This window comes from Epargyreus clarus, unplaced genomic scaffold, assembly GCF_041222505.1.
Source record: "Epargyreus clarus isolate Ecla_fem2 unplaced genomic scaffold, WU_Ecla_fem_2.2 ptg000001l, whole genome shotgun sequence".
Lineage (NCBI taxonomy): Eukaryota > Metazoa > Arthropoda > Insecta > Lepidoptera > Hesperiidae > Epargyreus > Epargyreus clarus.
The window spans coordinates 5,362,384-5,376,809 of record NW_027332209.1 but is presented as its reverse complement, the minus strand read 5'-3'; the positions used below and the strand labels follow the sequence as shown (position 1 = coordinate 5,376,809).

At 35.1% G+C, this 14,426-nt stretch overlaps 1 protein-coding gene across 2 annotated transcripts in view; it reads right to left on the bottom strand.

Moving 5' to 3' along the window:
- The window catches only part of RpS19a (Ribosomal protein S19a), a 51,185-nt gene that overhangs the window by 13,248 nt on the left and 23,511 nt on the right, over positions 1–14,426 (bottom strand). Inside the window, exons 9-16 of one of the 2 annotated variants that reach the window (XM_073075006.1) lie at positions 13,154–13,416; positions 11,675–11,862; positions 11,056–11,137; positions 7,909–7,941; positions 3,775–4,038; positions 1,286–2,810; positions 762–960; positions 114–241 (exon numbers count right to left, since the gene is read on the bottom strand). In XM_073075006.1, coding sequence (XP_072931107.1) covers positions 114–241; positions 762–960; positions 1,286–2,810; positions 3,775–4,038; positions 7,909–7,941; positions 11,056–11,137; positions 11,675–11,862; positions 13,154–13,416 — 2,682 coding nt within the window. The remainder of the gene's footprint in view (positions 1–113; positions 242–761; positions 961–1,285; positions 2,811–3,774; positions 4,039–7,908; positions 7,942–11,055; positions 11,138–11,674; positions 11,863–13,153; positions 13,417–14,426) is intronic. The other variant, XM_073074990.1, reaches the window with a different exon arrangement.

Sequence of the window (14,426 nt, the reverse complement as noted above, 5' to 3'; positions counted from 1 at the left end):
AAATTATATATTCCAATATAAATTTTAACTAAAATGAAATATTCTAAAATAAAGTGAACTTTTAAGGATGTTGAATTAAAGAGTGCGACATTGGTGTTAAAATATGAACGTACCGGACAGTTCCTTTCATCGGAGTTGTCTTTGCAGTCATTGTCACCGTCGCAGAGCCATCTCTTTTCGATGCAGTGTCCATTCTGGCATTGGAACTGGTTCTCGGTACAGTTGGTCGTAACTACACAATCTGTAACAGAAACACAATAAGAATTATTTTTATTTGGATTTATATAATTCCTATATAGCGTTCGCACTAATCGCTTTTACACGTGACTCTGTTTCAGGCGGTGTATGTTGTAACGTCAAGTGACTTTCCCTTCTCGTCGCCCATGCTCGCTCAATAGCAGTCGCCGTTGCAGCACTACGACTGCTATTGCTCAACTCAGCCCCTGCATGTGACATGTCAGTCAACGCAGTCAGGATCGCCATCGCATTGCCACGACGCCGCTAGGCACTACACGTTTGCGCACGTAACTCGGCCGCTCCATGCGTCGTATTAAGTATGATATAATGTCACTCGACTCACCTTCTCGTTGCTCAAGTAAGCACAGTCAGCTGGGCAAGTAGCAGCCCGCCTCGTCCGACATGTCGCCGCAGTCGTTGTTCCTGTCGCAACGCCACGACGCCACTATCCACCGCGCGTACTCGCACGTGACTTGGTCCCGACACGTGACGTATTAAGTATACCGTGACGTCACCGGACTCACCGTTCTCGTCGCTCAGGTCGGCGCAGTCGGGGTCGCCGTCGCAGCGCCAGCTGGGCAGGTAGCAGCGCGTCTCGTCGCAGGGGATCATGGGCGGCGTGCACAGGCAGCCCGCCTCGTCCGACATGTCGCCGCAGTCGTTGTTCCTGTCGCAGCGCCACGACGCCGCTATGCACTGCCCGTTCTTGCACGTGAATTGGTCCTGGTGTATCAGAAATCAAGTATAATGTAGTTTCAAGAGACGATTATATTTACAAGTATTTTATTGTACGTATAAAATGGCTTTATTTTATAAAGGGAGAAATTTCCCTGGTCATTCTCCATTCGTCAACTTGCGAAGTAAATCAAAAAATTTATGATATAACAAATAATATCAAATACATTTTAAAAGTTCATGTTAAAAAATCCCAAATAATACCCATACTTCCAAAAATTACAAAATAATCAATTATCAATTTTTATAATTTAAGTAAAAGCATATAAATATTTGATGTGATGTTATAACGTTAACATAAAATTATACTTACAGGTCCACAAGCTGCACCAGGTTTTTTCGGGCAAGTCATATTGGCGGAGGGTTCCATGCCATTCGGGCACATACACTTGCCATTCACTTTCGTAAATCCGTCCGGACACAAGCAACTAAATGTATTGCCCGGACCACCCAGACAGAGGGCATCACAACTTGTATTAGCCTGTGAGCACGCGTTGCTTCCATGTTGAATGAAGTGCGCGAATACCTTCAGGTCCATTAGCCCCGAGAACGAATCGTTGATCGTAATCACGTTTGCGCCCGTATCCTTGTCTGCGAAGAATATTGACTTCGCCTTCCAATCGTCCCAGTACATCTTGTCTTTCAAAACCGCAACAGCGAACGGATGGGTCACTTTCTCATCATTCCATAGGATTCGTCTAAAGTAATGGCCGTTCAAATCCGCACTAGCTATATAATCCTCCATAGCGTCAACCCAGTAAATCCTTTCAGCCATCTGATCTATTGTTATACCATTAGGCCACTGCACAATTGGTTTCGTAAACAATTTCTTAACGTCCGTACCATCAAGATTTGACCTCGACACCGACGGGCTGTTCCTATCCCAATCGGTCCAGAATAAGTACCCAGCTCTAGGATGTACTGCAATACCACGTGGTTTAGACAAGACTTTGCTATCCAGAATGGTCACTCTCATACGTCCCTCACTGGTCAGATCAGTTCTCACCGCTTCAATTTTCTTTCTCATTCCATCAACGAAGAAGAGCACATTCGAGATCCAATCCAAGGCCATACCCTCAATGCTCGCCAAATCGGTATCAACGACCACTTCTTGAGCGGTTGCGTTACGGAAACACTGTCTGCTTATCTTGTCAAGTTCAATGTCAGCCCAATATATACAATCGTTTTTCATATCAAATTCAATAGCGACGATATTTTGTTGACCTTTAACCGGAATCAGTGTAGAATTGTCTGATAGATCGATGCGAGCTATTTTATCTCTCAAAGCGACTAAGAGAAATTCTGTCGGTTCTTCTAACGGACATGGAATCATATCGGGGGCGTAGGGCGTGTAAAATGATGTAGCGCAGACATCTCCATCGATTTTTCGATAGCCCTTCGTTCGCTTGTAGTAGTGCCCTGGCTGACAGTCACCTGGTATTGCGTAAGGGTCGTACTTTATCAACTTATTGCGAACGCACGAGTTGTGTGACAGAGTGAAACCGTAGTCACATTCGTAGTCTCGTCTGCTACACTCGCATATTTCCTTTTTAATCGGTCTGTCATAATCGATACCGTGGAAGCAATTTGTGTGCGCCAATCGTCTTTGGAAAGTGTCTCTTTGACCGAGAACGCAAGAAACTGCGGAGTGGGGTGGTGTTGGGGACCAAAATTTGTAGTCATCCGACGTACAGTTCCTTGGGAAAGCATTGTACAAGTCGATCGTTATAATTATCCATTGATGTTGGTCGTTCGCCGACCCGAACATCGTGAAAGTTGTCGTATTTTCCCCTGGCTCAGTCATCAAACCGTATATGCGTATGTCATCGACATTAAACCTATAAATAATAGATAACAATATTAATTTATATTGTGAATAATACGATAGCAAAAGATAAGCTTGCCCTCTGGATGATGGTCTGGACAACAATATTATTCTTAATAGAGGCCTATTTGTTACAATTGTTCATTGTTATCGATATAATGTGGTCGATTAATAATGTAACTCTATGTATATTTTACACATCATTAAAATAACCACAAATTTCATGAAACGTACCAAGCAAAATAAGGAAACAGATTACAGGCTTCGTTATGGTTATATCATATCACACTGGAAGTTAATTAAAATATATTTTTTTACAATAATGCAGGATAACTCAAAATGTGAGATAAAAGTATAAAATACAAAATATAAATGTATATTTTGTATAAGATCCTTAGAAATTTACGTAAGTAATACTACTTAATATCAAATTTCATGACGCTACTTTATTGCTCAAAATACACACCAAATAAATATTGTCAATAGATTTTCGTCTGATCGGAAAGATTTATATATATGTATGTTAAGAACAAATGGGCATAGTCTAAAATATATACAAGTAATAAATACACAACACACATAGATATGCACGTGACATATACACACGTACAACGTTCTGTCGCCACGCAATGCGATACACGAACACTATGAAAAATACTCTCGTGCACACGTAGACACATCCACTCTAATAAAAATAATACATGTATGCTACATTAAGTTGATCACAAAGGGAATAGGTAAGAAATAATTATGTGTATTTCACTTATTTCTAACGTAAAGCAATTCTTGCGTTTCGATGGAAGGGCATAGATGTCGGCTAACTTACATATTATGAGACAACCATATGACTCCTCAGGAATGATTACAAATCGCATCTGTGATTCGACCCTCGGATCCCCTAATGAGAGGCAGATTTTTCTTACCAATATCACTACTATGTTGGGGAGATTATTCAATAGTATTTACTGGATACTTACTGATAAGACTTCCACTCGATCCCTTCATTAGTTGAGTACAATATCTTCCTGGTTTCTCCGCGAGACTTGAAGTACTTCACAGCAACGAGCACGCCGCCGTGGTCTCCGAAGTTGAAGAAGTAGTACTCCTTCAGTATGCGCTTCCAGGTCAAACCTGCATCCCTGCTGAGGTACACTCCGGGTATGCCTTTCAAAGACTTGCCCATAACACCAGTAGCCATTATGATGCCCGGAGCTGACTTCGAGCTCATTATACTTGCTGACCTATACAAACAAAAATCACAATATATTATTAATTGAAGAATAATATACAACTTTAGAAGATTTATTATATAGATTTAAAAGAGGACAAGTATTAACATTAGAACCGTATAGGGATTAGTATTTTTTAAATTTTAACATATTTTTTAAAACTGTGGGATTTTGCAAAAACATTAAAGACAACGGACATATATAATACACATAACATCTGTTTTAAAAGATTTTATAATAATAATGCCATTAGATAACCATTGAAATCAATACTGTGAATCCTTAAATTATAACAATATACATATTATTATGTATGTGTGTGTACAGTTAAATATACAAGATTAAAATATGACCAAAGTCTTTCAAGTAAAGATAATTTTCGTCATGGTGTTCATAATTTATATACATAATAGGCATGATGACAAATTTTGAAAACCCTTTCTATAACATGTCTACCGATTCCGAAAATCGTATTATTTCTGTAATAAATTCAGTATTAACGAAAATAATAGCATTTGTTTATAGCCATTTTGAATTAAGCGCGAAAACGCTCGCGAGTGTCATGGCGTCCGTTGGTGACGTCACGTTAGAACATCTCATACAACATTTCAAGCAATTCAGTGACATACCCAAAAATGACGTCATTCGCGCCCCGATTGGCGTTTGAGACAAGATGGCCGACTGCAGTATTTTATACTTTTATTTAATTGAAAATATAATAAATCTTAAAGTATTTTATAGCACTCTGTGACCTAAACCCGCATTTTAGCCACGCTTTTCCGTGTCCAAAGTAGCCGATTTTTACACTCTACGAATATCAATACACTACCCTCACATTTGTAAGAAATTAACATCGCTATGAACGTTTCATACTTTTAAATACCATTTGAAAATTAAAAGTGAGAAATGAGTATTTTGTTTAAAGCAATAATTATGTTAATATTTTATTTTGGACGTATTTATAAATATTTTTGCCATTTCTAAGCAATAGCATTACTATAAGACTAAGGCTGAGACCGCACTGCGATTAAACGCAGACTGAATAAAAAAAGCTGAAAACGCCAAAACGCATACGAACACGCACTGCGGTTTTCTTTTGGCTTAATTTTATTTCAGTCTCATCATAGATTTCAGGCGAACAGCACGTGTTGTGGGGTTAGAGACTGAATAAAAAACCAATGATATTTAAAACTATAGATATGTTACCTGCCCACAAAACAACACAAATAAGTGTTACACTAAACACACAAATACACGTTTTTCTTTTTGCTTACCCGAAAGTAACTCATTCATTCATACGTAAATATGTACGTAAATTTTGCTTCTCTATTACTACTTGTGGAAGGAATACGTTATCTCTATTTTGTCAGTTACGTAATTATAGCGGACCAAGCACGAAAAACAATCAAGATATAATGATTTCTCCTCATTTACTTGTGAAATGTGATTCCATGAATCTTGGGTATTTTTTTGCATAATTTGTACATTTAAGCATTGCCCAAGAAGGCATTTTGAGGCTTAGAAGACTAAAATAATGACGTTAAACGTATACAGTGACATACATACGTGTCAGTTACTACGCCGCCGCGAGAGCGGCTGGAGTCGATTCACTCCAATTGGTGTATTTTGTATATTTCATGTTTTACCCACTAGTAACATATCTTTAGTTTATATCAATGCCCCACCATACAATTACTATGGGAGACAAAAAACCGCGCTTTAAACAAGCCGCGGTCAAAATGTAACAATAAATCAGTCGACTGAAAAAGTCACTAGTGCGTGCACTTGTATAGAAAGCAATATGTTTTATATTTTAGCGGTTTCAGTCTTGCGGTTAAACGCGTGCGTTTAATCGCAGTGCGGTCTCAGCCTAACTGTTGGACTGTATCGAGTTTTATTGTTTGTTTTGACTGTGTATTTTCGCTACACACCAAAGTAGGACATAATATTTAAATTAGGAATCATTATCAAAATTAGCCATAATACTACTCCCGTAGAAACTTGATAAAGCGAACTATTTGTTGTCGTACGGCGTTCGGAGTATCGAAAATTTGGATAATTGTGTTTATGAAGAAAAGCTATTTGATCCGATTGAAGAAGGTAATGTTTTTACGTATGTTTATAGGTATGTTTGTACGTATGTATTTTTCATTCTTTGTCAAACTTAAACAACTTCATAAGACTAACATAACTTTAACATATGATGTGTTGATTCATCTAAATTACAGGGGTTATCCCTGTAATTTAGATGGTATAGGCTATATTTTTAAGCAATCGGGTTTTTGGTTTGTATAGTAACCTTCCCGTTGCGATTTGGCTGCTTTCTGGAATTTAAATGCACATATGACACATAATATAGCTGATCTGCGGTTATTACAAAGTTACTTGTTCACGTTTGGCAATCCAAATAATTGCGAATCTGTATACCTGAGGTCCGGATAATAGATTTTCTACAGTATCACTAGTATACCTTATGTGATTGCTTATCATATGTTTCCTTAATACGTTTAGGCGGAGTTCTTACTATATGCCATTGGTCTAGACACCACTATTTAAAGATTTGTATTTATGTAGCCTAAATGGCTTGATGGATTTTTACTTATGTGTGGTGTTAGATTTGCCTTTATCACAAGAGCAGAATAATAGAATAGGCCAACTTGTCCCTGTAGTACCGGGACCAGAATAGGGCTACGGTAACCCTTGCCTGTCGTAAGAGGCGACTAAAAGGGGCTTCCGGGGTTGCGGGCGGCAAGAGTGGGAGCTCAAACCGTCCAGCAAGCGACCCCGGGAAGGACAGCGGTTTGTGTGGTCGCATATCGCTGTAATCACCAGGGGATGTGAGAGGAGCGTAAATTGCTCCCCCCAGGGCAGAGCCCGATAAAAGGGCATCGCGTTAGGAGGACTCCGGTTGTTTTCCGTTGGAGATCCCGGAGTTCTCCACCAAATGCTGAGGACGGCCACCGGGGGGGTTTTAGTGTGGTAAAAATCCCACATAACCCGGCGTCACTCGCATGGCGTCGGGTACCTTTTGAAGGTTTCCCCCTCGTCAACAAAAAAAAAAAAAAAAAAAGGCCAACTAAAAAGTTTTTAACCCAAAAATCTACTAAGTACGAATTACTAAATTTTCTAAATCAAAACTTCTTTACATCAAATTTAATTGGTTTTGGTTGTGTCACTTTTTAGTTGTTTTTTTTTTTTTTAATTCATAATTTTAATTTCAATCTATTATAAGTTTTCCTTTCTTTCAAAGTATTCATCATATTTTTTCATATCAATTGACAATTATAAGCGGGTTTATGTCACACGAGCTATAAAATAGTATACGATACTTGTGACATAAGTGGCCTACTATCTGCACGGCGTTTAGCACCCTCGCTGCGCTCGGGCGCTAACTTCACGCCGTGCAAAAATAGGCTACTTTGGCCACGCGTATCGTAATGTACTATTTTTAAACTGTGTCATTTTTGAGAATCCTTTCAATATATTGTGTTTTCTTAAATCATTTATTCTTTGATTTTTTAATACTGTCATCATGCCAATTGTATTCCTTTGCCAATATAATAGTAAAGTACCCAAAATAACCTCTTAAGGAAGAGTGCTATACCTGGCCAACCAATTTAAAATATATAATTTTGCAAGAAATTCAATAAGTGCATAACATTTTAACTATATAATAATGAATTAAGCGTAAATAAATATAAAAATGACCAGCCTATTCCAAAAAGCGCAATTGCAACGATGAATTGTATAAGTCATGTGTAAAAAAATACTCATAAATTAAACATTGCCAACCAATACAATTTCACAGCCAAACGAATTGATGATAAAATCGTAACATGCATTATGTTATTGACACACTCGGATAACTGTTCTCGCTTTTACCTCATATCATTGTTTATGACATATCCTGGTGGGCTGTAAAAAAATGTTCATTAATAACTTTTCACTACAAATAATTTAAAAAATTACACTAATATTATTTTCTATAATTTTATTTCAATTTGACACTTGACACAAAGAATTTGAGTACGCATTTTTGTATTTTATTAGATTGAATTATTTATCACTATTAATATTTCATCCGATATTCGCATAAATGTAGCCAATTTTGTCATTTTATTTTTTATTTTGATTTGTATATTAACATTGCCGTTCAAGTCTAATAATGATCAATGGTTGTTAGCGCCTGGAGCATTTTTTATCTATATAATATAATTATATCGACTGAATGTGAAAAACAAGAGTAACATGTGAAACAAATGATTATTTTAATATCACTATTTCTGCTTCATTTTACGCGGAATACCTGATATGCTTTTAACGTGAATAACTAGTATTATCTTAATGCCCCATTGGTTATGATTGATATTTTCTTATCTCGTCACTTAAGTTACTTAAGTGAGAGTTTAAAAGTAAAAAAAGGATATTTTATGTTCATTTTTTAAATTTTAGGAACCATCCCTAAAATAAATCACAAACCACCTAAATAGCTAGGTAGGGGCTATGTTTTCTTTTTTTTTCATTAACACAATTTAAACATAATCTGTATACGTTTTTTGCGCCTTTTTTCTACAGTATTCATTACTTTTACGAAAATTTGCCACCATTATTAGTATATGTAATTACATCGAAATAAATGCGTGTGTTGTTTCAACCAACATAATTTTATATCATCATGTATATATAATTTGTTTTGTAACTAGAAAAAATGCAGACAGAGAGAAGGTCTAATCAAACTATGTAATTGAATATAGTAATTTATGCGATAAATTACAATTTAATTACGCTGTGTACAATGTGTACATGGCTGAGGACAAGCAATTCACATGTTTGATCATCATATTGTTTATGATAATATAGTACAGATAAAGGTATCGCTACTAGAGTTAGTTGGGTTACACATTACAGTAATATTATATAGCAGAAATAGACACAAAATGATCTTCATCTTTATTTTGTTTTTCGTTAACATGATAGTTATGAGACAAAATCGTATTTTTAAAAGTCATGTGGAAGTTAAATAATTACAAAGTTATTTGTTATGTGGCAATACCACAAAAGCAATTAAATATAATTAAGGTCGCATACCTTCGCTAAGAATGACACACCCTATAGAGGTAACTTTTACAATTTAATATAATTTTAACTATGATAATATTACGTTTATGGTTTATGGTTTAATGAGAATAAAGTTTCTTAAACCATAAACCATAATATTACGTAACAACACGCATCAGCCTTGAGACAAACAGGTAAAATTTTCCTAATAAATCAATATATTGTAGGTATTATTTAGTTGTTACGATACCATCTATAATAACTCTGTTACCTACAATCATAATAACAGGTTGGAACATATTTATATCTATAGATTCTTAAATAAATAGCACAAGAACGTGATTAGCACATACTAAAAATATAATTTACGACGTATATTTGCTACTATTCACTTTTTCTTAACTTAGCTCAACGAGTATTGTACTATTTTTTTCAGGTTCCATGAAAATTATCTATTTGCTGGCTTAAAGATATCAGCTTACCCTTTCGGAAGTCCTTTATATAAAAATACTTTGTAATCTAAAAAACTATCAATGTAAAGGAATTATGGAGTCAGAATTAAGGATAAAGATTTTTTAAATCGAATGATGCATTTTTTATTTAAATCGGCTTCATAAGTTCTTTTAGCAATATTCGTTAATATTTCGCCATCCTGGTTTACTTGAAAAATTCATCTCTATCTTTGCGGAGAACGATACGAATAATTGAATTAACGAGTTTAATGACCTATCCTTGTTTACAATTCACTTGTTGTATCGGGGTCATTATTTCTCATTAGTTATTAGTAATATTCCGGTCTAGCGATATGAAATATAAAATGATGTACCTACTATTTAAGCAGGAAATTACCATATTTTAGTGACAAAGACATACTTATTCCACGCTTTCCAACTTAGTCCTTAGAAGTAACAAAACACTTTTTTTTGCAAATCTTAGAATTGACTGTAATTATATTTGATGCTGAAACAGTGATAGCCTAGTGGTTAAGAAACTCGACCTCTCGATCGAGGGGTCCGAGGTTCAAATCCCAGGCACGCACCTAATTTTTCAAAGTTATGTGCGTATTAGAAATGAATTATCACTTGCTAAACGGTGAAGGAAAACATCGTGAGAAAACCTGCATATCTGAGAGATTTATAAAAAAAATCTCAAAGCTATGTGAAGTCCACCAATACGCACTTGGCCAGCGCGGTGGACTATGGCCTAATCCTTCTCATTAAGAGAGGAGACCTGTGCCTAGCAGTGGGACAGTAATGGGTTGTTGATGATGATATTTGGTGCTTATTGTAGATGTAGACAACCTTTACAATCACTTAATAAGTTACTATTAAGCGGACTGTATGGTAAATTGATATTCAAATAAAATAAATCCTAAGTTACCTTACCAAATGTGTTTCAAAAACTACATTTTAATGAAATATAATTTCTATCACTACTTACAAGTTTTTCCATTATTTGTTCCTATTTATTTATGAAACGATAAATTATTTATCTTGCAAAATATAACTTATTAGGTCAGGTTCAGGTTATCAGTACCATACTGACACATCAATGTTGCTATATTAAATTGCGGTATCATTATTATATTATATTATATAAATCAGCGAAATGAAACGAAATGCTGGCTACATTTCATTTAGTTTTGTTGGTATATTTAAATTTAAGTTAATGATTAGCCTGTAGCGAGTAGCTAAGCTATGTTATATTAGTGAGGCTTTAGGCAGACGTCACATGGGTTATTATTAACTAATCTTTCTAATGTTTGGCCTACTAAATATCGATATTTGACAATTTCTTAATAGTAAACATTGTTAAATTTTGATCTTTGGTAGGCAAAAACTGGACAGCAATCTATTCGTGTTAACAGACATAAGTTTTGACTCTTTTAATATTGTTTTCATGATATACACGCAATCAAATAGCTATCTTACACACTTTATCATATAATATGTAATATCTATATATCCTTACCTAGTGACTGGGTACAGTTGGCTGAACTTCTGGCATAAGTGGAGACTGCAAGAGTTTTCAGTTGTGCAATTGAGAGGTATTCCTGAAATTAATTAAATAGATGACTATTGTCCCTAACAACATAATATCTATCAAACTCATACAAACGTATGTAACGAGCTACCATTCAACCTTACCTAACGTGTTTAACATAACTATTCAAGAAGACCTTTTTTTATCCTTATATTGATAGACATCCTTGACAAATGTGCTAGTTTTATGGTATGGCTGGTAAATATGGCGTTGCTCTTACATGATTCGGTTCTAGTAGCACTAATGCTATGCCTAATGTTGTAAACTGTGAAATACGGCTGCTGTACTGGTTCAATGTGTATGATAAGGCAAAAGTACTGATGTTTGATGTTTTAGTTTCGTTCTTAAAAGCAGCAACAAATTTGTAATCAATTTTAGGTTAAACTTAGCCGGCCTTAATTGGTGTCCATTAGCGAGAGTGGCCACTTAATAACAGTAGAGATATACATATATTCTCGATAGTTATTTAAAAACTTCTTTAAAAAAATTAATATTGTAAGAAAGGTAAAACTTAGCTCAACTGTAAAAAAATCTTTGAAAAGTTTACCATTCTCATCTTCCACAGGCGGGTTGATAGGCGACCAGGTGACACCGTGGTCGAATGTGATCACAGACACCAGGTGTTCGGGCTCGATGGTGGCCACCAGCGACTTGGAGCTGACCTTGGACGCTATGTAGATACCCTTCAGACCTTCCACGCGGTATAGATCCGTGAATGGATCCTCTGTGACATCCCTAGAAAGACATAATACATATCTTATATATAAAATTCTCGTGTCACAATGTTAGTTACCTTACTCCTCCGAATCGGCTTTACCGATTTTCACCAAATTTTATATGATATTCAGTAGGTCTGAGAATCGGCTACTATCTATTTTTCATACCCCTAAGTGATAAGAGACCGTAACATTTTTTTATTTATATAGCAACACAACGTTTGCCGAGTCGGCTAGTTGAATATATATTTTTTAAGGATTTTTTAAGGCTTTATTCAGCTGTATATATTTTGTAAGAAGTTTTTTTTTTTTCAAAAAGTGACCTGTTAAATAATATTGTGTTCATACAAAAAGCATAATTAATATTTCACCAATAAAAAACATTAAGTACAATTGTGTTAAAAGTAAATTAACGATGTGATTGTTAATTATTATATGATTAACAGATCTTCAGAAAATATATGCTGTTTTAACGAAATATGAAACTTCAATTTCATTCTATACAGCCCGAAGCCCTTTTATGAAATTTGAAATGTTTATTATGAATCAATATATTCTAGAACTAATTATTTGCAAATGTGATATATAAATTTGTCCTAATTAATGTTGTGCATGACATACAAATATATTTCCAGTTCCACTAATATAGAAATATATTAGTGGAACGGGAAAATATTGATGTCCTTCAGTGGTTTTCCTGTTACTTAACAGGGAAAATGTGTCTAAAACCAGTCTGATAAAACGTTTCAACCGTTGCAATTGAAAGACGGTAAAGATAAGGTTGTTTACTGTTGTAACCAGAAAACATTTATAAAACTATTGCATGATTGTCAAGAAACTTTCGATCAAATGTACATATTTGATCGAAGCAAGGAACACTACATAAAATGGCAAAAGGAAATCAATTTTTGAATGACTTCTACTTCGAAAGCTACGTCTGCTATAGCGCTTGAGAATCTTTTGGCAGCAAAGGTCATGTAGTAAGGTAAATAAACATTTTGCGGGCCTTTTTGGACAAAAAAGGTTAAGGATAATTCGTCTCTGATATGTCGGCCAAAGAACAGAAACGCAGACAGGAAATTAAGTATTACTTATTTAGGCACTATAACATATGGCGGAAATGCCATAGACCGTTTGACAGGGTCATAACTTGCCGACCGCTGGTCAATTACTTCTAAAACTCTTTGAAGGCAGTACGCCATCTATATATTTCTAAGTTTTCTAACCGTTTAGTTAGAATTGTATAAATGGCAGCACTAAAACTTAATCTAAAAAAATATGAATAAAATCTATACATAAGATAGACTTACTCCAACCAGCTATCCTTCCAGTTTCCATCGGGGAAGTAGCACAATATCTGCTCCAAACTCAGCACAAAGTTGTACTGTGTAAAGTTCTTGCTTATTTCCGAAACGTACAGGTTGGACAGGGTCTCCGTGTGCATGACAGAGACAAATATACGTTTGTCAGTGACGTCGGCTATGTGGAACTTCTTCAGGTCTAATTCAGTCGGAAACTCCGCTTTGAAGAACGGTCCCATTTGGTGAGAGATGTAAAGGTCCAAGGAATTCCGCTGAAAGAAATACATATTTATTTTTAATTTTCAAACGTCCTTATTAATTAATAATTAATTTAATTTTCAATTTCACACTTGATTTCGTTATAATTATTTCGATTAACCTTGAATAAGCTTATATGTATATCGATTTTAGATACTTCTAAGACGGCAAAAACAACAAGTTACGGAATTTTCCTAACAATACTTAAGTTATAAGGAAAAAAATATAGGTATAACTTTTCCATATCGTGAAAAAGGTATAATATGTAGGTACTTCAATTAAAAAACAGTTTCACAATATTTTCGTTCGTGTAATTAAAAAGACTCAAGCTAATAGGTATCTTTGTTAAATACTTGATTCATTAATATGTCGGATATTATTCATTACTATAATATTGGCTTATCAAATGAGATTTATTAAATTTGATTCCTAGTTTATTTCTTATAGCCATATGCGTTTCATGTGTAAGTTATCGACAAAACAGACATAGAATAGGGATGAAAGTACCAAAGTGAAAATTGCGAAACAAGCCTATTACATATATACTTAAAATATACACTTACGACTTGCTACTTTAATTTAGTTACATTTATCGTGTAGTAATTTTAACTGAAAATTCCGACGTCTCTACCTAACAAATAACCTACACTACACTTCAAATATACGTAATGAAGAAGGTGTGTATTATTGATTACAAACAGGTATTCATATCAAGATAAAAGATAGTCATCGGTCATATATTAAGACCTAGAACGTCATTGTAGGTGCGTATTTACAAAAAGGGTAAAGCCCCGTATAATTGGCCCAATCAGTTGTAATGCGGACGTTGAGCTCCACGACTGGATATGCACTGCATTATTGTATTATACTATCTACATAGCAGATCTTGTTCGTAATTGAAAATTCAGCGATGTTATTAAGTGGTAAGTGCAACAACCTTGAATGGAAAATAATGTGTAGTTAACGTTTACTTACATGTTTAAAACCTGCCCAAATAAGAATGGAGCTCTTATATATTTATTTA